Consider the following 26,776-nt stretch of genomic DNA (forward strand, 5'->3'; position numbering starts at 1 on the left):
TCCTACTCACAAAATTCAGGCTGAATTTAATTCACTACTCATTAGGAAACTTCCCTGTGTGGTCAAAACCTGAAGATGGACCACCCTGTGATTGTGATCAGTTCTCAGTACAAGATACCCTCCATTTTACATTTTTCTGTAGTTTCTACACTAGGGAGAGGGTAAAATATTTACTTCCTGTTTTAAGGGCTGCTGGCTTCATTCAAATAAGGCCAGCTTTAATTTTCCTTCAAATGTTAGCAGATACCCATACTATGTTCAGCGTTGCCTGTTATCTAACAGCTGCATTCAGATCAAGGAAGAAAAGAATACCTAAGAAAGCCTTATTTTAATCCAAACTTGGTTTTAAATGGAAATTTTTAACAATTGTAATAATTTTTAACCTTTGCAATTTTTGGGAAAAATTAAATTAACATGTTATAATTTAGTAACCAGATCAATTGATGTTTTAAAAATTGTATTTGTATTGTTGTCCTTTTTTGATTTTAACAAAAATCGAAGAAAGAGTATTTTGACTGACTGACTGACTATCAGCAGCATTCAATACTGTGTCCCATTCATCCATTCAACTTTACTAAAATGATTGGGAAATATTGTCGTTAAAGGTCCCGCATTGGTCTGGTTTTGCTCATTTTTATCTGACCACAGCCTAGCAGTCTGGATGGCGTCATACTCCTCTGAACCCAAGCTTTATAGTTTGGGCTTCCCCTGTGCTCTGATTTGAGCCCAACACTGTTTAATGCGTATATGACACCTCTTGCCATGCTAATCCAAGCCTCTAGTGTGCAGGTGATGTTCTACACTGACGATACACAGATTGTCCTCACGTTAGACAGGAATGTTCCCAACTCCTTAAATAACTTTAAGGCATACCTCTCAGCTGTGTTTCAAGGGATGTATCAGAGTAATCTGAAGTGCAATACTAGCAAAATGGAGATCCTGTTATTTGGTGAACCTTCCCCTTTGTGGGTTGGCTACTGTTTGCCCAGTCATGTCCTGCCTCCATCAGCCCCTAATGCTGTAATGCGCAACCTCAGGGATAAAACCTGAGAACAGGACTTTTTCCCCCGCAAAGGCCGGTAGTGTTGTGGGTATATGTTATGGCCTCTTAAAAATCAAAGAAGGAATTATTGTATCTACTATACGGGCAGTATCAGAGTTCATGTCCTTGTCACTTCTCGATTGGATTACGCGAATGCCCTTTATTGGGGCTTACCAGCATACCAACTGAGAAGATTGCAGGTAGCACAGAATGCTGCAGCTCGGGTTCAAGTGTCTAAAAGAAGTAAAATTCAGACCATTTTAAAGATTTGCATTGCCTTCCTATCAAGGACAGAATTTGGTTTATAGGGCTCATACTTACACAGAGCGTTCAACAAACAGGGCCATGGTACTTGATGAATAGGATTAGGCCGTATCATCCGGCTTGATCTCTGTGCTCCTCTGATGCGCTGCTGGCAGTGGTGCTGAGAACAAAGAGGAAAAAACGGGGTGGTTCCTCCTTTTCTTTTCTTGCTGACACAGCCTGGACCTCCCTTCCTTTTTAGCTTCAGGAGATGAAGGAAGAACTCCCCTTCAAACGTCTTCTTAAGGCTTGGCTATTTGAAAGTGCATTTAGGTAATTAATTTCAGCACAGATAGTCCGAGAACCTAGTTGCACTGGGACACTCTGAGACGTTGTGCGCTCTATAAATTCGATGATAATAACAAGCTTGCTTGCAGAAACTGGCCATTCACAAGCTCCTGCTTGAATACTTTAAGTCAAAAACAAGTTTCACATCAATTAGCTCTACTGATCTCATCTTCATGCTTTTGATAACATTTTGTCAAGATCCCTGCACCACAACGGCTTTTCATATTCTGGTCTCATGTGGAATCTTTACCCATGGTGCATAGGATTTCAGGAGAACACTGGTAAACCACTCCAAGCCCTTTGGCGGAAAAAAGCAAACCAGCGGTGGAGTCCAAGGCCTTCTGCATTGGGATTTCAGCGAACACAAACACTAATTATTTGACACATACCCAAAGCTGAAATAAAACATTGATTAAAAATAAAGTTGCCATATTCCATACCCAAATGGGGGTGGGGGAGAGAACAGCATGGTGTAAACATGATTTCCCTCCACTAATTGGTAATATTGTAAATTATTTCACTGCACTGAGATTGGTCAGAGAACTTCGTGGCTGTTTGCCAGTAGGTTCATTAAATGTTCTCAAAGGCAATGCTAGTTATGCCAGTGCGCCAAGACTCACAGCTAAAAAATGCATATTGACGCAATGTAACAAGACCACTCCTTCCATGCTAGAACACTAGTGTAAACAGATTACTTTCTACAACAAAGACTTCTGGAGGATTGCGTCATCAGAATAAACATGGGACAAGAGTTCAGACTACATTTTCTCCAGTTCCAAAATTGATAGGTGATATTCCTGCTACATAACACCAATGAAGTGTAAAATCCTGTTGGCAAGGGTACCGGCCTGTATTTCACCAATCCACTAATTTGTCGTAGAATCAATGCATAGGATACTGGTATGTGGTTATTAGGGTAGGGCTAAACTCATGTTCTAGCTTACGATTTGAAGGTGGTATTCAGGTAAATTTAATTGGTAAGTTCCACTGTTTCTGGATTGCAGTAAAATAATGTTAAACAATTACTAGATCTAAGTAAAATGTTAGAAAATTGAAACAACTAATTGAAGAAAAAGATGCAGTGATTAAATATTACACCATTTAAATATACTAGACTTAACTTCAATTGTGGCGTACATCTGTAAAATAAACACTTTATATAGTATTCACCCTGTGATGTAAATTACAGCATACATCTGCACAATGAACATATTCTGGTAGCAGCATACCATGCCCTTGTGCTAAGACAAACTCACTAATCACAATATTCAAATTCATTTTGATCACACAATTTCCTCCAAGGAGCAGAAAGAACCCACAATACTATTAAAAACATAATATAAATGGCTGGAAAAATGCTACTTGTTTGCAATATATGCTTTAGATGCATTTAATAACGCACGTCTATTTCCATGATCTACATATGTAATATTCCGTTTAAAATTGCCTTTATTAACTGATGAACTGAATTCGGAAAGCAAAATTGTTACCCTTTACAATGCATTGAAGAATAACTGCAGAACTTTTATTATTTGGCTCTGAATTCAAGGAAGGCATACATTAGAATACGACTGGCATTGTGTGATGTCATAAGCCATAGCCACAAGGACTTCTAATTTTAACAGACGTGTACATCTAGAATTGTGCACAGTCAATGAGATACAATCAATAAATAAATTAGGATGCTGCTGTATGTGAAAACCACACAAATTGTCAGTTAGACATTTGAACAATAGTCAGTTGATCATCAGTGGTAAAACATTGTCAAAAAAAAGAGAAAGACGGGGTCGTAATTTATGCAAAATAATTATACGGTTTGTTTTTTTAACACAAGAGTGATTTTTGTCCACAGCTGTGCTTTAACAGATACAGTATGTGGGCAATTAAAAACTAGCTGTTTTCTGCAACTGTGTCCTTTAGTTGTTCCACAGAATTGTAATGTTCACCTAATCCATAAGCGTGTCGCATGTAACTAAAAGGGAAAAAAATACAAAATATTAAAGAAACATTACAGGATTGGATAATTATTAATAAAGTCATGGCTTAAGTATTTATGTATCAAATGCATATTTATACACCAAAAGTTATTAGAGTTTACCATTCACTGATGTATGGCTCAAACACTGCATGTTGTTCATATTTACAAAAATACAACATGTATGTGCACATGCAGTTCAAGGTTTTTCTAAATCCCAGAAATAGCACGGCAAGACACCAACAGCACAGGTCATCAAAGGGAACCATACTGCTATTACAAACACAACTTATTTTCTGGAGACACCACAGGTAAAAAAATATATATATATTTAAGAAAGTGCCTTTTTTTTGTATGGCCACCCCCACACTTTTTTTCTCCAATGCTGATGGTCGTTACTCTGAAAATGCACTTAAACCTGCTAACCAGGTCCAGTGCTAGTGCGCTCTCCCTAAAATATAATTAATCCAATTGCCAAGGCCTTTATTCCTCTTGTAAGTCCCTGGTAAGTGGTACCAGTGGTATTCAGGGCATGGGAGTTAAAGGGGTCACCAGGTCCTGAAGCACTGATTGTGCCACCTTGAGTGACCAAAGTAAACAGATGATAGCCGGCCTGCTCTGGCAGACTGCATGAGCAGTGGAAACTTGGTAGGCCGATTCACAGCTCGTTCTTTTGTAGGGCTAAAGCTCTCTGCAACAGCCAGCCCCAATGTACTGCTGGAGGGGCTCTTTTGCCTCGTTATATCACATAGATTCCATTCAAATGCTGACCAGCAAGGTCACTGATTTCCATTACATTCCTTTCTCAATAAATCAATCTTTCGACTTGGTGCTGTTTAACTTTGCACACTGCAGAAAACTGATTTTTTTTTCCCGTCCTCATTCTCCACCCAACTAGCTCCATTCTACCCTAGAGATATCCACACACTGCCTCAACATACTGGATATGTAGGCATCGGGAGGTTTTAGCCTTCACCTCCCAGTGTTATCGGATACTCAAAGGTTTTTATGAAGACCTATGGGGAGCTGCCTTATCAGGCTTAAACAGCCCATCCACATCAGGGCGCAACCTATTGTCTCCGGATGTATCTGCGAAGTAGCAGGGCAGCGTAATCATAGGACGGGGGAAAGAAAGAAAAAAAAAACATCTTCGTCATCTCAATGCTATCCCCATTTCAAGAGATTCCAAAAGGCTCGCTTATTTTGATTGCCTGATCTCATGAGGTCCAGCCTGGAAATCTGTAACACTGATGCCTGCCAGTCCAGAAAAGAAGGCGATGAAGATTCCTTCCATTTTTTGGAGATTTATCTTCTGGCCAACAGGATAGCGTAAAAGAGAAGTTGTTTAGTAGGGCCTGTCACGCCCTACAACAAGCCAAATATGACCAGCGAAAGATTAATTATAATGGGGCAACCAAGAGATGTTGTCAGTAGTTTGCCTATGGAATCCCAAAAGAAGGACAAGACTGGACAATCAAAAAACATATGAATGTCGGAAGCAGCTATTGTCCCGCACCTCATGCATGGTACTAGAGGGACCTTTGAGAATTTTGAAAGTCTGAGGTGAATAAAAAGCCCTATGCAGGGTGAAGAGGTGATTTCTTCGGAGCCATGCTGGTTTGACTACCTCCCACAGAGTCTTACAGGAGTTTAACCACAGATGTTCATTGTCCTGATCCAGAAGGGAGCTGCCCCAAAGCTTATTAGCTAGTTGAAATTCACCGTCTACCTCATCTAATATTGCGTGGTACCAAAAAGAGACTTTTTTACCGGGGCTTTGTTAACAAGCTGGAACTCTAGATGGTTATCTCCTCCAACTGGGTATTTGCTCTGGGTGGCTGTCTGCGACTGGGCCCAGCTAGCCATCTGTAAGTATTTAAACCTAGAGAGGCCAGAACCAACCCTACCCCTGAGAGATTCCAACGAGATAAGGGTCCCTTCCACAAACCGATCTCCCCAAACCTCCACACCAGCTTCTCTCAAGGGTAAGACCAAGCTATCTTTTAGCCATCCCGGGTCCCCAGTGTGTCACACAAAGGAGCCATACTGGAAAAATATCCTAGCGCTACCGAGCTTCTTAACTTAGCCCATGTTCTAGCTAAGCCCTTTAACTCAATTTTTTTAAATAATTTGGAATCACCAAATGTAAACAAAAAACCCTCATATGGTAGCGTGGCCCCTCTAAGCATGGCCCGGAACATGCAGCCCGCCCCGCTGTTAGTTGGCATTTTCAGTAGCATGCGGGAATGGGAAAGTTAAAATGCCCATGCATACAACTGAAGATCCGGAGCGGCTAGGCCTCCCTTTTCTCTTCAACCACTGATAATTTAATGTATCAGTCAGTTGGGTATAGTTATTTCACCCTTCATTCTCCAACGCCCATGGTAATTAAGTAATTAATTTATACTGTTCAGTTTAGCGCCCTTGAGTGCGTGTTTTAACTTTTGTATGCATTATTTACTCATTCAACTCCCTTTCTTATAGAATCACTTGCCCCGCCTCATTCCCTACGTCCTGATAAAGACGCCGCTTTAAGGTCTTATGTGTACCTAACCCAAAAATTGGGGGTCGAAACGTCGACGGATACCAACTTGAACCAGCTTGCGCTTCCAGCATTAAATATAGTAATATATATGCTGCCGGCATGGTTATTTGACATTGTACTGAGCATTGATTGCTTTGATTGTACTACTGGCTATTCTTCCTAAGCCAGATTGATCTGTTGTATATACTTTATGATGCATTAATTGCTTTTTTGCACGAATGACCAATTTTGCACATCCCTTTCCTCACATCACTGTCCTTTCCACCCACCCTTCCCACTCCTGGGGCACTATTACAATCGTATGATTACAAATTATGTACTGTATCAAGTTGAAAAGCACATTGTGATTAAATAACAGTGTGACAACTTTGTCTCTCATACGTATTATTAATTATATTCCTTTTAATAGTGTGTGTTGTGTACAGGAACCCCTCTTTCTCTATGTATCCCTTTTCTCTTTGCCGCCTTATTTTTTTCCAGGCAATCCTAGTCGTGTGACAAGCCCAAATAAATGAATTAATATCACTCTGCAAATTAAGTAAAGAGGCTGCCTCGAAGTGAAGGGGAATAGTATTAAAAATAAATGTAATTCTAGGCAAAATTGACATTTTTTATTAAATTTACCCTTCCCAAAACAGACATGGGTAATGAAGACCATGCTCGCATGAATTTCCGACACTCCTTCGCCACATCAGAAAGACTGGTTTTAACTATTTTGGTGACATCCTGAAGGATGCTGATTCCAAGATACCTCATTTTAGAGCTAAGCTGCAGCCCTGTCTGGATCTCCCCCATATTCCAGGCCATAATCACTGTTTTGGAGGCGTTAATCTCATACCCAGAGACCGCTCCAAAATCCTGGGCTAGTTTAAGAACCAAGGGGAGAGCTGTATGCAACTCAGAAGAGAAAATCAAGATGTCATCCGCTACAGGGCCACCTTCCTCTCCCACTCCATATACCTGAAGGGCTTGATGTTAAGATCATCCCTCAGCAGTTGGCCAAAAGGTTCAATATACAAATCGAACAGGAGAGGAGAGAGGGGGCAGCCCTGACGCGTGCCTCTTGTGATCTTAAAGGGGTCTGAAAGAGTTCTGTTCACCAAAAGACATGCAGAGGGATTTTGATTTAACAACCTCACAGCTCGACAACATTTTTCCCCGATATTAAACTTACCTAAGACCCCCAACAGGTATAACCAGTGAACCCTGTCAAAGGCCTTAGTAGCGTCGAGCGTCAGAACAGCTAGAGGAAAATATTCTGTAGATGCAATGTCGATAGCAACGATCAAGTCATAGGTCAAATCGGAAAGCGGTCGACCCTTGACAAAACCCCTCTGGTCCTGATGCAAGATGTCACCTACAACCAGCCCCAGTCTTTTAGCCATAACAGAGGTAAAGTTTTTATAATCAACATTGAGAATAGATATTGGCCTATATGACCCACAGTTAGATGCAGCTTTGCCGGGTTTTAAGATCAAGGTTATGGATGCATTATCCCACGAGACTGGAGGGGGATACTCCCTCCTGAAGTATTGGATTAAACAGGGCAGTCAAGATAGGAACAATTTCCCTACCCAAAACCCTATAGATTTCGTAGGGGAGGCCATTGGGACCTGCCGCCTTCCCCTTTTTGCAGCTCATAATGGCTGCATTAACCTCTTCCTGCGTGATCACTTGATCAAGGTGGTCCTGTTGTTCTATGGTCAAGGAAGGCAACGAGACCTCGTTCAGCCAAGCCTCAATACAGGAAGGGTCAATACATTTGTCCTCTTTATAGAGGTCTTGGAAAAACGATTGAAAAATCCTCCGAATATCTTCATCAGATGTAAATGTTAAGTTGACTTGAGTGATTGACCCGATATTATTTCGCAATTGGTCAGTCTTAGCTTTCCAGGCGAGGAGCCTGCCTGCGCCTTCACCATACTCAAAATTAGCAATTTTGCTCGCCTCCCACCTACGAAGTAAACGTGTATTCAACACCGTTTCCAATTGTCCCTTTAGCCTTGCCAGTTTATTTTGTAGATCCTGTAGAGTTTCAACAGAGGTGTAGTGAATTGATCTAAGTCTATTTGCAGCTTTTCAATTCCGGCCTCAATAGTGGAGACTCTTCTCTATGTATCTTTTTCCTATAGGTAGCCCTGCTGGTTATTTGGCCCCTTAAAAGGCTTTATAAGCATCCCATACACACCATATTGAGGCCGAACCTATATTCATCTTCATGAACCACTCTGTCTCCATAGTCAGAGAAGAAATCTCCTCATCTTCCAGGAGTAATGAGCGATCAAATGACCACGATCTAAGGGAAACAGGGACTATGCCCTTCAATTCCAGCCAGACTGCGGAGTGATCAGACTAATGTGAAGGAAGATATGAGATGTTCTTAACGATACCCTTCAAAGCCTGACTAACCAAGATAAAATCAATCCTTGATTGATGCAGATATATATAATTACGGAATGAAAATCCTGAGTGTTGCCCTGACCTTAGCCTCCAGATATCAGAGTAGGCGTGTTGTTTCATGGCATCAAGTAAAAAAAATCCTAGTTTTAGAAGGGACGGAGGCACGACTATTTGGTGACTTATCAAGATGAGGGTCCAAAACAATGTTAAAATCGCCCACCAAAACAATTGGTTCTGGAAATAATAGTAAGTGAGAAAAAATAGATTTAAGAACTGAAGGGTCATCATGATTCGGGCCATAGTATCCAACAATAGAAATCTGTGCCCCCGAAATATTAACAGTTACAATGACCCATCTGCCACCTGGGTGTACTAATTTTGAAATGAGGCGAGCCTTTGCTGTTCTCTTAAAAAGTATCGTAACCCCCCTGATATTCATGAAAATCTATCCATTTATTTTTCTGAGCAAGTAGACACATCTCTGATTCTAATAGAGGAGTCTCCTGGAGGACAATAACCTGTTTGCAACATAGATTACTTCATTAAAAAAAAAACTACAAAGGAGAAAATGATGATTTTTATTTTTTACCTTGCGACACCCACCCCTGTACCCTGTGCCCAGACTTACCCGCCCCCTCCCCACCCATGGAAACCCTTGCCCTAACTATCCAGACCAAGTCCAGAGAGTTACACCCCGCAGGCTCCCACTGATCCCGCTCCCTGAAAGAAAAAAAAAGGAAGAAGAGAAGAAAACAGATGCCGACTTTTATTATATACAAAAGTCAAGTAGGATTGAGATTTGCTAAATACCAGTTTCGTGTCTACACTTAAGCTACCAACTATTTAAAAATGGTTGTAAGTAAGAAAAGGGGAAACCCATTTAAAAACCTTTAAGATTATAGCTCTGCGCTAAGTGTAGACTGAGCATGAAAACTGAATGGACAAAAGTGGAGTGTACCTGGGAGGAGAAGTCATAGGGCTTCTGGGAGCTGAACCTGAATCCTGAATCTATCCCAATGGACCTCCCTCTCTGCCCAGGTCCAGCAACAGTTCATCGGCTGCCTGTACAGATCGGACGTTGTACATTGTGTTATTATGCATTATCTTAAAAGCAGCCGGAAACTTAAGTTGTGCAACCGCCCCAAGTTTCCTGAAGGCCTCCAACCTCCTACCCAACTCCCACTGCCTGTCTAGGGTTGCCCAGGATTTTTTTTCATATGTAAGAACATTATTTATACCTTTAATAATTCTTAATTTGTTCTTGAGTATTCTGTGTGACACCACAAAACATTGTGAGATTTGGAAGGAAAATATTTCTCACATACTAATTTTCCTCTTTTACACAGTTTTCACTCTCTACTTTTTGCTCATACTTCCTTTCATCTCCTCAACTTCTCTTTCTCCTGGGCTCAGACAACATACCCACGACACTCACCTCTAAGCACACAATTTCTTTCAGTTTCTTGCTGTACATATTTTGACAGCTGTATGACCTCCTTTATGTGTTTTTTCAAAATTGGTACATTACCATTTTTAGGGTACTCTGCAGAGGCCAACGATTAAATGTGAACACCCTTATGACTCACTGAGAGTAGCTCAGCTCCAGAGTTCTCAATACTGCCCTGTTGCAAACAACCTTGACAACTTGAACTCATCCAGGTAGACATGTTGAGGCAGGATGTAGTAAGATATGGGCCATTCTTTAATGGCTTAGTATAGTTCAAGATCACACAGTTAGAATTGTTTTATAAATCCTTGCTCGTCACAAAATTCTTAATTGAAATTAGCTTTAAAATATGCCTGTTGATCCTCTTTTTTTCAAAAGTTCTCAGGAGGAACCTCCTACCCCCCCTCCCTAACCTTCCATTTTGTCAGTCGGGCTCCCTCACTTTGCTTGCTCACTACTTAAAACTCATCCACAACTTTTATTCCCCACCACTTTAAAATGTTACAAGCTGCCACTGGGAACCTATATGAGAGCCAAAGGCAAACACAGAACTCGTTGGACTAGAGGTACTAGTTCCCTGCAGCTCGCAGGTAAATCATACTTCCAGAACCAACGAGTCACGGCAGTCAGGCCTGCTGAAGGATCGCCCAAAAGTAAATGGTATAGTGCATTGTGGGAAATGTAGTCCTGACCTCCAGCAAGCTTCATGTGGCTACTGTTTTTCCCCGGACTCCAGGACATCGAAGGCTTAGCTTGCTACTGCCAAGGCTTGTAGGTGGCCAATCCAGCTACCACTACCTATGTTAGACAGTGATCCTCGAAGGAACCCTGCATCATCTTCAACCTGGCTCCTCAGTGGCCCCGTTGTTGAATTTTTTCATCTGTTTCCTCACCAGCACAGTCTAAACAGAAAATATGCGGTTCTTGTTTCAGCACCAAGAACAGCCAGGACAACTCTGCACTCAGGCCTTACGAGACAGATAAAATTGAACTGACTATTAGAGGCGGTCCTAGTACCCGCCTCAACCTACAAGTGATCGATTGTCACAAGTGGTTTTTTCCATTGACCACAAAAGTTATTGTTTTGAAAGCGTTAAAGGCACCGATTTATTTTTCCTTTAATAATCCATAACTATGGTTATACTAATCTGATTGTATTCGTTTTGGTGTCTACACTTACATAAAAATCTGCTTTATTTTTATAAATTGGTGTCCGAATTCTTTTGAGTCGTGTCAATTACTTATTGTCCATCTTGGTACTCTAAAACGCTTAACTAATGTTCCTCTAGTGAAGCCTGACTGCTCTGTGCCACACTGCCAGGACTGAGCTAGGGATTTATTAGTGGAATCTAAATGACCTATTTGAGGTATTGTGAGAGAATTGCATAGTGCAGCCTAAAACTCTCACTGCAGAATACCCCACTTTCGTACATTACCACAGGCTAAATACAATATGTTGCTTAAGGTATGTCTGCTTATAGCAGAGACTGAGAGCGCCACAAGAGTCTAGGGCCCTTGACACCAAGTGATCTGCCCATTCTAGTCATTTGGAGATATTTTAGCGAATAATGTGCATAATGGCAGATTGCAGGTTCTGGAGTGGGTATAGCAGGTTGCCAAGATTGTTGTACCTATAGACCTTGTAGATTGAAGAGAGGACTTTGAATATAATACTCAACTTAACTGTGAACCAATTAAAAGCTTTTAAGACTCCTTTAGTGCAATTGCGTTTCTACAAATGTAATCGTGTCCTGTAGCCCTCGCAGTGTGTTCGTTTTTTTAAGGAGAGCTGTGTAGGATGCACTCAGTAATCCAAACAATGTATTACTACGGATTGAAGTAGAAAGACTGTTTGGTGATTAGTTACAGTCAAAACATATTTGGAAAGGCAAAGAACACCTTATTGAAAAAGAGAAAGGGAAATGGATCAGAATGAATTAGAGGAAGGCCACGCACATAAAAAACAATAAGTGTTTTGATTTTAAAAAGGCAGTCAAATTCCATCTGGTCAAGTTTTCTACAACCTCAGAGGCTGCCTGATTTTAGGACTGACGATTCTGATTACCCAAAAGACCACCCCAAGCCCTGCCCAATTAGGCAGAAGCAGATTGGCATGACCAGCCATAACCGAATTGGCAGTGCAGCACAATATGTGCCATAGAGAGATTGCAAGCATCTTGATGGGGCGTGGCTCAACTGGCTGCTCATATACAAGTAATGCAGCTATGTAAGTGCTCTATTAAAATCACAACTTAAATTACAAATCCCAGGAGCAAACGGACACAATGTACTATGCTATGTGATGCCAATGTCCAACAGTACTTACCAGGTAGTCAGAGTTGTCGGTCTCTGAGCCCGTCTGTGATTTGGTACATTTCCAGCTCAATACGGCCTGTACTCCGATGGAGGCCTCATCACAGCCTTTTCAGTAACTACAAATGCAATGGCGATCCCCTCTTCGCCATGGAATAAGGGAAGAGTTTGTCACACTGAATCTCAATGGTGTCAACAAGCAAATGTGATGAATGAAAAGTTCAAGTGAAAAAGTTTTGTTTGGATTAATTTTAAGGCTTACAAAAATGCTATGTACATGTTTGTATCTTATGGCAGTGACTCAAAGGACTCCTTTTCATGCAATCTTCAAGTTTCACCCAGCGATTGCAGCAAGAACAGTGCGAAAAAGGTAAAGCCACAGACTGTGATTTAACTTTAACGCGGACTCGGCTCCTGAACTGTACGATATATTTGTTCTGAACCATACCTTCTTCCTGCCATTACAAGTGTTAGGCTAAATTGTGACTGTAGCATTAGTCAGACACAGTCAAGCCAGGATTAAGAAACAAGGGTTCAGAAAGACACATCAAGGTCAGAACACCGATGACCAAGGTATGATGTGCCTAACATGATAGATAGGGGGCAGTTGTTAGGCTTAGGAGTTTAAGGAGTTGAAAGACCTGCCCACCTTTTATTGTTTTCCTCTATCTATTTTTGTGGGTGTTCAGGTGACATTCTGTAGCATTCCTTACTCAGATTAAGGATTGTGTTTTGCTCTCTCTCTCATTTTCTTCATTTGTCCTTTCCCCAGAGTCTGTGCTTCCGGCTGCTTACCCTAGAGCTGCAGTGTCAGTTGCACAGAACAAAGAAATTCGGACTTGAATCAATGTTGCCCAATTGTGATTAAACTGTGCTCAATAAATAGAAATCCACAATATTTTAATCTGTTGGAAACATTGATGGTTATAGCTTGTGTCCGCAGATGTCTTACTCCACTATTTTTGTCCCCTAAATTATCCTCCTCCATTAAAAAAACGGGCTCTCAAATACGAATCCCTATTCTACAGGTGATTCAAGTGGCGTCCCCACACACATTCATTCCTTTTGCCTCACCCCTACTGTACCATAGGGATCTTCAGAAAAATCAAGTATTCTTGAGTCAGTAGCAACGTAACTTTTTACACCAGCTAATTTCCTTTCCCTGTGATCAGGGTAAAGTGACTTAAAATGTATCTGCTTGGGAAAGTATGCAGACGCATGGTACATTTTGATAAAAATATAATGCATATTCTGAACATTATTGCAAGATGGTCAGTGAAGCTTTGTATGTCAATCAGTGGACAAAGAGTTATTGAAGTGAACTGCGAAGCAGAAAATTTCCTATTTCTAACTGTAACAATTCAGTAATCCGGAATTGGAGGCCAAATGACCACGGTTCACGGAAGGACTTTAACAAGAGTTTGAGGAAGATGCTGAACTAACCCGTTCATTGTGCTTGATTAACTGCTCTTTTATATCAAATTCTCTTTATTGGATTTTTCTTTGAGAGTGAAACAGAAATGCAGTACGCATGCAACAGTTGTGAAATGTAAGCCAAGAGTTCCAGATCTCACATGTAGGTTACAGCTTGTTCACGAGGTCAATGGCATAGAAAATTTAAAAAATCGATACAATCATATCTTGTTGCATTTAGCATTCTGCAACTCTCGGTCAATCCATCTTCCAAAGAGAAAATGAAAAGGAAACTTAACATACAGGTGCACATAATAAAGTGGTGGTCATGAGGGTTCGGCTACAGTGCCCCAACTTTCCTCCCTCTGTGATTCTTTGATACAAATTGATGCAACTATGTAACCTGTAACTCGCTGATTGAACTGATATAACTATGTATCCTGTAACTCTCTGATCCTCATGTAAAGAGCTCTGATACCTCCGGGTCTAGCCAGCGCTATATTAAACTTTGCAAATAAATAAATGAATTAAATAAATAAATAAGGCAACCTCCGAGCTGCCCGTTGCCAACTGTGCCTGTGGAACTAGATATGGAACAGGTTGAGGGCCCTAAGCCTTGGGGCGCATTCCGTCAGTGGAAGCCCTTCCGACAAGTAGCTCACAAGCGGGGACCATATATATTCTAAACCTTTTCTGGTGTCGTCTACTATGTCGGCCATGCGTTCCAGCGCCAACGCCCTCCACAGCCTTGCGTGCCATTCGGTTAAAGATGGTGCCTCTTGTTTTTTCCACACAGCAGCTACTGCCATTTTAGCAGCCCCGAGGCAAAGCCACATAACAGACCTCTCACTCTGTGTTTGGCGTTTCAGGGTTGGGTCGCTCACCCCAGCAAGGTGTGTTCCAGGGATATAGGAATTGGGTAGCCTAGAATGAGTTTAATTTGGGACAAAATCTCTTTCCAAAAAGGCTGTATGGAGGGACAGTCCCCCCAGATATGTCGAAAGTTGCCCAGCAGACCACATCCCCGCCAGCACCTATCGGAAGTGTTGGGGAAGATCTTGTGTTTCTGAGGGTATAGGTACCAATCGTATATCATCTTGTAGTGTGCCTCCATTAGATACATCGAGCGGTTAAATTTAATTATATCCTTACTTAAATGCACCCACTGATTGTCCGCTAGAGGGGTATCTAAGAGTGCATCCCAAAAGCGTTTAGAACGCAGGGTCGATCTGGTTTTCAGAGCTTGTATGAGGGCATACAGAAAGGAAATGCATCCCTTGGAGGTGGACCCAGATTGGGCAAACTTCTCTATGGGGAGCAGGTCCCTGGTTGCGCCAGCCGCACCAAAGGCTGCTGTACACAATGTTTGAGCAGCAAATAATGATATTCCACCTTGGCAGTCAGCACAAATTGTTTCTTGCATTCTTGGAAGGTGAGAAGCTCACCTTTATTAAATAAATGGGAAAACATGTGACAGCCTCCCTCCCTCCCTCCAAGCCTCGAAGGGACCCTCGTGAAGTGCAGGGGAGGAAGGCAGCATTAAAATGTATGGGCCTGTAGGGGGAAGGAAAGGTAGTTAGCTGTAACCTCCTAGTAAGAACATCCCATACCAATAATGTGGTGGATGTGGGAGTGCTGATGGGCGGTCTGTAATGTTTTGGCTTCCCTAGTAGGTCCCAAATGGTACGACCGGTTATCTGTCCATCTATATGAAGCCTGTGCTTCTCTGAGGCCCGCAGTGACTACTCTGGGATTACGAGCAGCTGAGCTGCCCTGTAGTATCCCTGAAAATCCGGCAGCACCAGGCCCCTTTTCTTCCGTGGCCGTGTGAGCAGACGGTGGGCCAAGCGAGCCCTTTTCCCCAACCAGATAAATTTAGTAAGCTTTTGTTGCATCTCCCGACTGAAACCCACTACCACTGGAATGGGCAGCCCTTGAAAGAGGTAGAGCAAGCGGGGGAGTGCATTCATCTTAATAGCATTAATCCTGCCAAGCCACGAAATGTATACTGCCACCACAGCAGTGGACGGAATGGACATCGTTCCTCAGAAAACCGATTGCAGTGTAGTCAATGCACTACCAAGACGCAGCGCTGTCTCCCAATCGGACCCGGCAGTTCATATTATACTGCTTGGACGAAGAACACTGTTTCACAGAATACTTTTGGTGACATATAAGGACCCCGTAAACAAATCCACTCCACACGTGCATATAGAACCCGAAATTTCAGGGAGAACAATATTACTTTAACTGTGTTGTCAGCCACCCGTGGAGGCGAACACGCCACACGCTTCCGATCTAAAGAGCTCTGAACCGGGCGGTCATATCGCAAATACAGGCAAATGTTAATTTCAGTCCTGATGATGATCCCATGTAATTAGAGCAAAAAGGGATCGAAACGTCGACTTCATGTAGTGTTGTCACAACATAACCATTGTGTTTTATCCTAGTTGTGTCTAGCGCTTTCTGGCAAATACTCCAATTCAACATTGATTTAAAAGTGGCCAGTATTGCTCTTTTTTGCCTGTGAAATTTTCTTATTTGTTGCTTGTCTTTCTTGAGTATGGTACAGGATTGTGCCTAAAAACCATTTACTCAACTGTTTCATTGTGTTTAAATAAATACCCTGTCCGGCTGAACAGAGGACAAATATAGTTTCCTATTATGGCCTATATTTAATTCACACAATTTTGGTAAGCTAAGGACCCTTGTCTTTTGCAGCCATGAAATGTATGCAGCACTCCATTTACCCAGGTCAATTTTTACCTGGCATAGAAGGAGAGGGAAGTTGGCCTTGTAGAGATCTGAAATACAGGGGGTGAGCTTGAGACCCATTTAGTTAATCTCCTTAGCTGTGCAGCTAAAGGGTGACGCCCCCGCTACTCACCGCCACTCCTTTTTGAATAGGGACAGATTCAATAAAAAGAACTAAGACAGATTGATCCTAAACCTCGCCACCTGCTCAAACAACATGAGCTCCTCCTGGATAGCCGTGAGAGAGAGAGAGAGAGATCAGTGGTTCTGTGACTGGGAGAAGCACGTTGTCGGCAAAGAGCAATATCTTATTATCATCTGTGCTAAATCGTATCCTCCGAGTGTCCGGGTTTTCTCTAATGTTATGTGCTAGGGGTTCTATGCTTAAGGTGAAAAGGAGAGGGGACAACAGACAACCCTGTCTTGGCCCAAGCACCAAGCCAAAATGGGGAGGGGGTGTGGGGGGGCAACGCCATTGACCAAGACCCGGGAGCTAGGAGAGTGTTAATTGGAGCGAATAATCTCTATAAAGGTCTCACTAAATCCAAAGCGCAGAAGTACCCAAAATAAAAAGGTACACTCCACGCAATCAAATGCCTTCTCCGCTTCTAGCAAGAGAAGAGCCCCTGGAATGTTTTTCTTCCGGGCCTTCTCGATTAGATGGATGATGCCCCACAAATTATTAGGAGTCTGCCGTCTCTTAATAAAGCTTGATTAGTTCGGGTCAATAAGGCCAGGGAACAGATTTGAGGCGAATGCCCAGGATTTTGGAGTAGATCTTGGTGTCAAGGTTCAGAAGAGCTATTGGGCGATAAGAGGAGCAGGCTGTGGGATCCTTACCAGGTTTGGGAATTACTGCCACAATCGCCTCACCCATGGAGGGGGTGACCTGCCGCGTAGAAGCAATAACGTTAAATAAAATAGTTAAAAAGGGGATCAACTCTGGTGCGAAGGCACGGCAGAAATGGGCCATAAAGCCATCCGGCCCGGTGCTTTTTGGAGTTTAAGTGCGTCAATCGCCTTCAGCACTTCCTCAGAGGTTATGGGTTTCGCCAAATCCTCTTTGGTGTTAGCCGGGACCTGTGGGAGGTCTAAGGTATCTAAATACCCAATTAGGGCTTGCACCCGTGGGAGTTTCAAAGTATAAAGAGTATGGTAAAACTTCTCGAAGGCCTGCGCTTTCCCCTCCACTGTCTTATGTGAGACGCTTGTGTCATCTACGATAAGTTCGATGTATTCCCGTTCCTGTTTGGCCCCAAGTTGACATGTGAGCAGGGACCACACTTTGTTCCCTCCCTCATACCCCCTGGTCTGTAGGCATAGGATGTTTTTTTCCGCCCTGTTAGTATATATGGCCTGTAGCTTCCCTTTGAGGGCTGTGACTTTCCTCAGCGCCTGGACCGAGGAGCTAGCCTTATGTGTCTGCTCTGCGGACAATAAATCCCGGTCTAAAATCAGGCGCTCCTTGCGCTGCTGTGTCTTCAGGGTAGTAGCCAACTGTATGCATTTACCTTGGACTACGCTTTCAGGGTCATTCTGCTCAAAGAACTCCTTAATAGTTTGCCCGAGGTCATCATGTAGAAGTCTATCCCTGCACAGGAAGTTGGAGAAATACCAGGGCCCATGTTTTGGACGCGGGTGCAGCCAGGTAAGTGTCATCTCGGGGGGGGCATGGTCAGACAGGCATATCAAGTGGACATGTGTTTGTAGCACCGAGGGGAGCAGAGACTGGCTCACAAAGATGTGATCAATGTGGGAATATGTTCTGTGGGAGAAGGAGTAGTCACGAACGGTGGGATTAGTATCTCTCCATACGTCCACCAGGCCCAGGAGTGGGAGTTGTGACTTGAGTGCCTTGCCAAAAACCCCTCCGCCGCCCTATGCCAATGAGTCGTGTACAGCCCCTGATCCCAGACGAGGTTGAAGTCACCCAAGAGGAGTATGTCTCCCTGTGCAAAGTTCTCCAAAGTCATGAGGAAGGATAGTGTATAGTCCTGTTGGCCCATATTTGGTGCTTAAATAACTGCAAAAGTGCACTGCCGGCCCCTCAGGCCCCCCCGAACCATAACGTACCTCCTTGCTTTGTCAGCTTTAGTGTCCTGTGCATGAAACGAGACCCCCTTGTGGAAAATTAGTGCCACCCCATTCTGTTTTGAGGCGTGAGAGGATCGAAATATAAGAGGATAAGCTTTATGGGTCAAACGAGGTTACTCAGATTTTTTGAGGTGCGTTTCTTGAAGGACCGCCACTTGCACATTATGGTCAAGCGAGTATTTCCAAAAGCGTGGTCGCTTGTTAAAGGAATTTAGGCCCCGGGCATTCCAGGTTATAGTCCGGACAACCATGGGTATCTGGATGGAATTTTGACCCCCAAGTGAGGTCCTCTGCATGGACTGAGCTCCTGCTCCCCCTCCCTCTACCACCCTAGCACAAAAACAATATAAAAAAGGTACCATGACATCTAACTAAGACAACAAAACAGAACAAACAATAAGATAGAGTGTGGAGAATCCCCCTCCCAGAGGGGAATCTCATTAACAGGACCGACTTGAGGAACATAACTATTTCCGTTCCCCCAGCCCCTACAACGACAACTTTTAAGGCATATGCTTTGTGAACTTATAAAGCTAGATAGTGGCTATCACTCGAATAAGCACCCCTGCATGAGCTATTCAAGTCTATTAGCCCTAGTGACATCACAAATGTCCAGGAGAGTACAAGTCCTTTACTGCGATAAGGAGATTCCAGTGGGAGGGTGGTCGGAGCAGAGAGGGGCCCCTCTACAAACCGCTCACAACAAGCGTAGTTCGTCCCTGGGGGCCTAACACCAGACCCAGGGCCACATAAAAGGGACCGGACCCGTGGCTGCCCCAAAGTCTTATGAGTTGCAAGTCCTACGGTCTATCCATCTCTCCATAACAACAACTGTCTGCCCCCACGGGGTGGGGTCGGGGGGGACGCGGGGGTAGAGTACTTGGTCCGTTGAAAATAGCTTGGTCATAGGATCCAGTGGCTTGATAGATTAAAAGCATTAATTAATGTCATGAAATTGACAACACCTTATTCAGTTATTAACACAACACCTTCAACATTATAACAGACACACATACATTTGACATATATGAAAAAACATGAGCACCAATACAATTATTAATGTCCTTTATATGTCCTGCAAATAACCAGTCTATATTTGATGTATAAATACCACAGGCGGATCCTTAACAATTCCAATAATCCTGCCTGTGTTCTGGACAAAGGACTATGCCGTTTTTAAGAGGGTCTTATATCGACTGGGAACGAAATTTTCTTAAACAGATTTCCATCCAGTACCTCCAAAAAGAGTTGATTCGCCTTTGCCCAGTTGTCGATGCGTTTCAAACCCAAGTAATTCTAGGGTTTTCCTCAGGACTTGGACTGTGGGTCAATGACTGTTGTTAAAGATGCCCAGACACTTGTGCACTGGGGCGTTAGTACTGCGTCTGATCATTTTTAGGACGGAGGCTTCTACTCATTTCCGGGATAGAATCCCATGTCCGTGTCGTCATGCCACTAGAAGCCTGTGTTTGCGGGGTAATTAATATGATTGGTATTCAAGATTTCTGCAGTTTTTCAAGGTTATTCCAAACTCAAAGGTTTTCGAGTGCCAGCTTCATCCTCTGCGTCTCCAACTCATCAAGAAACCTCCATCCTAAAAACGAGCAGACGCATTAGTGAAGCCACAGCACACAAGTGTCTGGGCATCTTTAACAACAAATCATTGACCCACAGTCCAAATCTTGGATGGGAATCCGTTTTAAGAAATGTTGTTCCCAGTCGATATACGACACTCTTAAAAAAAACTGTATAGTCCTTTGCCCATAATACAGGAAGGATTATTGGAATTGTTGAGGATCCGCCTGTGATATTTATACATCAAATATTGACTGGTTATTTGCAGGACATATATAGGACATTAATAATTGTATTGGTGCTCATGTTTTTTTCATATAGGTCACATTTATGTGTATTTGTTGTAATGTCGAAGGTGTTATGTCAATAAGTATGGTATACTGAATAAGGTGTTGTCTATTTCATGACATTAATGAAGGTTTTTTATCTATATGTGTAAAAATAAGTCGCAAATGATGTGAAATAAATCACATGAACTTAGAATGGTTTTCTAAGCGCATTTATGAGTAATTTGGAATCCCTCCTGGGGAGGGTGTTGATTCGTCACCAGAAGCCCTTGCACCTGTTGCGGGAAAAATAGTTGGATACCGTGTTGTTGGGGCCTTTTTCTGTGGCATATGTAGATGCTATGCTTGGTCAACCCCTGGCTGCCCTTGTGTCGCTCGGAACCAGACGGTGCTCACTTCGTCGGGGCCTGCGAGTGGATCCCCAATGCAAGGTCTCCCAAGGTAGGCCAGCGCCCCACCCCCCGCCCCTCCCAAGTGAAATACGGTCCGTGCACTCATGTTGGGTCTCTGCAAGAGCAGTGCTTTTCTCTGTTCTCTGGCTCCACTCAGTATGTGATAAGACAGGAGGCCTGCTTCGTAGACCCAGTAATGTTGTCGGTGGTCTTCAATGTTAATCTCAGTATTTGGCGGCCATATTAGGGTGAGGCAACAAGTGCCCAGTGCTTCGCAGAGGAGTTGGTCTAAGGCCCCCTCTACTAGTAGATGTCTCGAGGTCACGAGGCTCCCCATGCCAGATCAGTTCTGGACCCCACTGCCACACTTGCCTCACCATCCAGAAGTTGCTGCTAGATGCTGCCACCACCACCAGACCCATGAGTCGCGCCTTGCTCCCGGTGCTATGAGAGGGATCAGGGCCCCCGCTCCCTGCTGCATGCGTCGTTTCTTGCTGGAAGAGGGGAACACCCCAGCCTCACCTTATGCCTGTGGGGGTTCCTGTTAGCTGGCAGTCTAAAAGCACATCTCCCGACGGCCCTCGAGCACCCCACTGCTGGCTGTCTTTCCATTTATCATGCTGCTTCTCAATTGGGGCGGGGGTCATGCTAACAGCATTGTGGAGCTCAGCGCACCATCAATCCTCCTCAACTAATGCAGGTTTATATACCCGCCGGGGCAGTCCACCATTTTGCTCCATCAGGATGTCACCACGAGGGAGTCCGGCCGCCACCTCCAAAGTCCCCGTAAGGGCAGAAAATCTCCTGTAGCGTAAGCGGAGACCCCTTACCCGTGGCAGCAGACGGTTCAGACGCTCAAGTCCATTAATAGGGGCCACAGGGTCTCAGCAGCCTCGTCTCTCAGCCCCCGCCGCAGATGCAGCAGCCATTTTCCTCCGCTCTCGGCGCCGGACTAGTGCATCAATCTGGAGCTCCTTTGCCGTACTGTGGGTCCACCACTGGGTTTCAGGGCAGATCCCGTCGTCACCACACTCCGGGTCGCGCAGTGGGTGGTAAGGATGTCTGGAAATATGCCTTATGCCAGGTAAGATACGGGGCCTGGGACAGAGCCGATCGGATTCACGTCCCATCGGCCATGTTAGTTGGCCACCTTGACTGCTCTTTTAGTCCAAATTGACAGTCGCTTACATGAACAGAAGTGTAAGTAAGGAAAAGAACCCAGGCCTGCATTTCCATCGTTTAGGCAGTATCAGGATGGGTGACTGGTGGATCAATCAAAAGACTATGCAAATAGAAGCCAAAGGTAATTTTAGCACAGGAAAACGAAATAGAAGACAGCAGCTCAATTAACGATTGTAGTCTTTAGTTGTAATCCTAATTCTTGTTATACCTGCCAAAAAGAATCCATGAAAAAGTCAGTCTCTCTTTCAGGGAGGCACTGTAATCCACTACGAAATGGAGGTAGAGGGAGTGGACTCTCTAGATGTAGTCCACCGCTCAACCTCATCTGAGCAAATTGATTTAGTGCAGCCGTGGCCTGTGCAGGTAAAATCGGTGGGGCCGGGTTTGGGGGCATTCGACAGATGACCACAAGGAAAAATTAAACAAGTTCCCCTTGTTTCTTTCAAAATCCCTCTCTTACCTGCACGGACCGCAGCTGTTTTAGTTATTTTAGAGCATGGTCAGAGTAGATTTTTACATGAGGCATGTAGATTACACTCTTATCTAGCCATCATCCCAAAAAGATATTCAGATGGGAATGGTCAGCTGTTTTATGAACGGCTTAGTTTGCACAAAAAACCCCACAAAAAAACGTATATGCTTTTTACGTGTAGATGCAATTCTTAGATACGATTACCATTTGCAGTGTGTTACTGCTGAAATACAGCCTGAATCGATGTCATGTATATCATGGGCAACAAACCCATATAAATACTAAAGGATTGTTGTAGCATACATTTACACTCACAAGCTCTCTGTCAACAGAAACTCAACTCCAGATCCAGCACACTGGACAGATGATTGTGCTGAACAGAAACTTCAGAATCCATGCACTGATCCCTTTTTTATTCTCGGTCATAAGTCCAGTCAACAAAAAGCTGCTTTTGCCTAAAGAAATATGTGTTCACGCAGTATTCTGCATGTCTCAAACGAAACTAGTGATCAATCCCCACTCTGCTATGCAACTGCCTCTGCTACCTTTACCTTTACCCATTGATAAGAAGAGTTTCAAGTAAAGGATGCTGTAGATTGTAAATGGTTTCATAAAAACTGTGCTACTTCAGAAAATGTAATCAATGTAGGTTGGATGAGCATTCAGAGAGTTAAGCTGAAAACATTCACGCCTTGCGTCTCCTACAACAATTCAATTGGTATTACCCAGATTATCCAGCTTTCTGGGAAAGATGCTGGAGGGGTGGTCTGGAGTACTTTCATGACCACTCAAATTGCTGCCCAAATAGCCCTCATTATTTAGATTGCTAAGGCAGGCGCCAAGCAAACTGTCAAAGCCGTGGACTATATATTCAGGAGGGAACAGTGATGGTTTATAAACTATTGGATACAGTGTGCAACCAATCACTGGATTTAAATACATATAAAGCTTCACAAACATCACCAACCCACAAGCCTTAGCAAACCACTTAAAGCATAAAGTATTCATTGCTCAACAGAGAATATTTAGGGCTTGTCTTTCCTTCAACAGTTTTAACCAGCTCCTCAGAGTTCTATGCCTTTGAACATTGCCTCGGGATTTCCAGGGAAGGTGAAACAAGTGGATGAAGCGGTAAGGAGATAGGCACACTTTTCACCTGTGCATAATGTTTTTGTGCATAATCAGGTGTCGGTCTGTGGAGGTACTGCTAGGATTTTAGATTGCGGGTAATTTCTTTTCTATTTTTTCTTTTTAACAGCTCTTGCTTCAGGTCTCTTAATAGTGGCGGTAGAGAGTTGGACACTTGACACGGAGACTGGATGGGCTAATATCAATATTGCTTTTGTGGTGACCGTTCAGTTTGGACACATGAATAAATGGATATTCAGAACAAAGTGAGATATTCTGCATGTGGCAGAGGATGAAGCAAAGGAATAGTGTGTATGCCAGAGGCAGTGAATGCATTGTGGATAATACTGTCATTCAAAGTAAGTAATACCTGGTAAGCCTCAGAATCTTTGGTTTTGGACCTCTGATGTCGTTTGTGCTTACTAACCAGGTCTCAGCTGTTGTATGGTCTATTTAAAATACCCTCTCACTTTAATGCTGGTGAAGCTCTCTCTAATGTGGGACGTACCGGAGGCCATGGCGCTCTTGGTAAAATAGTAATAATGAACATTCAGAGGTAAGTGTAAAAGAACAAAATACCCTGGCCACCTACATTTATGACTTAGTCATTGGGTTTTGAAACATGGAAACATGGGTGATGTTTATTATATAAATGACATCACTCCTTTGTTTAGTTAGAGGAGGTTTTCGCTGGCACTGAGAGGTTGCACCATGCTGGAATTCCAATCCAGCTGATTCATGTGAAGCCCAGCTCTCCACCAAGACGGGCTCCCCAATGACACTGAAACACAGGTAAGTTCGATCACATTACATTCTGGCAGATTCACCCACCCTAGGTACACTAGGATAGGTAGTGCTAGGTAGGAGTACAAAAATTAACAGTACTTATATGTGAGCATATACTCTCTGTAACAGCACAATGGTTGAATTATTCATCTTCTTCACCTTTCTCGTAATGCTGATCACATTATTCGGTTTCCTTTTACGGATTACTACGGCACATGTATTTTACCTAAGAATCATAATACTTCAATAAATAGTAAAATGCCATGTTGTGTATTTTTTTGTTTGTCTCTTTGGGTATGCAGGAGTTAAACAAAAAGGTTCTAGATCAGTTACCATGATTCCCTGGAGAGTCAGGGTTATCATGTTCTGAGGTTGAACATTCCACCTGTTACCTTGCCTGTTTAGGGGCACAGATGGTGCACTGTGAGCTAGCAGGACTAAAGCCAACTTATCCTGATGGTGTGTGTAGAATCAGTCTTGAACAGTTTTGATGCTTATGTTGTGCAACAAACGCACAGTTTTACTGAGAATGTAGGAGCCGTACGACATGGTGCCACCAACATTTAAGCTTCGGTTCTTATTAAATGGATCGCCGGAGTAGTTTTCTTTTGTGTACCTGAAGACCCCAACTCACTTATTAACTGTGGACATCCGTGGTGTTGGGGAAAAATCCTCTTCAGCGGAGTAGGGAATCCCTATTTATTGGATGTAGGTTGTTTAAACTTAAACCTTTAAAAAGGATCGCCCATCTGAATTTTACATATTCAAATGGCTAATGCAGCACCAATTAATATGCCGGTGAACTGCAGACATATAATCATGCAGATGTTACATCAAAAGGGGCTCGCCCTTGCAGGAGGAGACATGACCTTTGTGGTTGAGGTCCACAAAGCAAACAGGGCAGAGATATTCTATTAATGTGTTACATTCCTAGCAGTGAATGCACAATCAAGACTTTTTCATGCATTTGACTAACTGCATTTCCTAACAACTACATAGCTTATGAAGCACTACAAATACCATCGATGTATCAAGAACACCAAGACTGATTTGAAGGCGCCCTACCACACACAACAAACTATGTTAGACTAGGTCCCCTCAGCAATGAGGGAGCAACATGGCCAGCCTTAGCCAGTTACACACTCTACCCAGATATAGCAAATTTAACAGCAGTAGAGCTATGTACATGGTACCAAGTCTTATCAGAATATAAAGTTGTTAGACACTATATCTGATGCAAACAATGACAGTAATTCCTGCAAGGGCTGCTTAACTGCACAACCACGATTGGCTACGCCTGGAATTAGTCCAGTGACCAACAGTGTAGTCATGGATAAGGAGATTCCGTTCTGGATTTCACAAAGAACAAATCAGCTTGAAGCAGTGTTTCCCCAAGAGACCCCTAAAAAAAATAGAAAACTCACCGTATGCTTGCCAATGGGAATGGCTCCCCAAGTGGAAGACTGCACCACTTGGGTTACAGGCTTTGAGCACATGTTACACCCTCATTAGCAGTTTTGGCAGAGGTGCTTTAACAGATCCAAAATGAGTACGGGGAAGCCCCTGCCCTGGATTTGGGGATTGAACTGATGGGTAACTTTGCGGCAGTATCCGCAATAATGCTAAGTAATATAAAAAGGGGAAGCAGCAGCATTGGCTACACACCAACGGCTCACGCAGGTTGCTCTGGGAAACCAGGAGAGCAAATTACCTAAATTTATTGAGGGAACCTGTGCAGCAATAGGTAGAGATAATTTGGGAGCCAAACCTAGCAAACCACAGATTAAGGGCAATTCTAAAAAGGATAAATCAAAACAGGACCGAGTCTTCTAAGCAGAGGGGGAATAATAAGAAAAATAAAGTAAAGACTAAAACACAGGGTGGATCTCCTCAACAAGAGTCCACTGAAAAACACGCAAATAAGCATAACCAGAATATAATTAAAAAGCCTGATTGGTATCAGGATACCGATACACGTTCCTCTTGTTCCTTTTAGGAGTCATCGGAAAAATGCTTGGAGAAAGGGGGACGATCAGAGTGCAGATCAGAGAAGTATGTGAAAGTGAAGTACTCACACCGCTCTTCTGACTTTATAATAAAAAAGAAAAATCCAGACCTAAACAATTGAAGCTTCAATTGAAGAAAAAAAAAAAGGTTGGTGGCCTTGAAGTCAAGCAAGCCACGGATATTGAGGACACTACTTTTGAAAGGGCGTGGGCTCTGATCATGGTGGAGAGAGCACAGTAAAAGTCACAAAACTTCGCCAGAATCTTGTGGGGTGTCATGTGACAGTAGCAATGAGTGACTACATCCAGGTGGAAACACCGGAGAGGAGACTGAATGTCCCAGTCAATTATATGAATTACAACTCCAAATAGAG

At 43.2% G+C, this 26,776-nt stretch overlaps 1 protein-coding gene across 2 annotated transcripts in view; it reads right to left on the reverse strand.

Annotated features, from left to right (window-relative positions):
- Positions 1 to 3,009: 3,009 nt before the first annotated feature.
- Positions 3,010 to 26,776, reverse strand: part of OTUD6B (OTU deubiquitinase 6B) — a 191,912-nt gene continuing 168,145 nt past the window's right edge. For both annotated transcript variants that reach the window (XM_086965981.1, XM_086965982.1), the window contains one exon: positions 3,010 to 3,605. In XM_086965981.1, the coding sequence (XP_086822107.1) occupies positions 3,524 to 3,605 (82 nt within the window). In that variant the 3' untranslated portion in view covers positions 3,010 to 3,523. The remainder of the gene's footprint in view (positions 3,606 to 26,776) is intronic.

This window comes from Lissotriton vulgaris, chromosome 4_1 (genome assembly GCF_964263255.1).
Source record: "Lissotriton vulgaris chromosome 4_1, aLisVul1.2, whole genome shotgun sequence".
NCBI classification, from domain to species: domain Eukaryota; kingdom Metazoa; phylum Chordata; class Amphibia; order Caudata; family Salamandridae; genus Lissotriton; species Lissotriton vulgaris.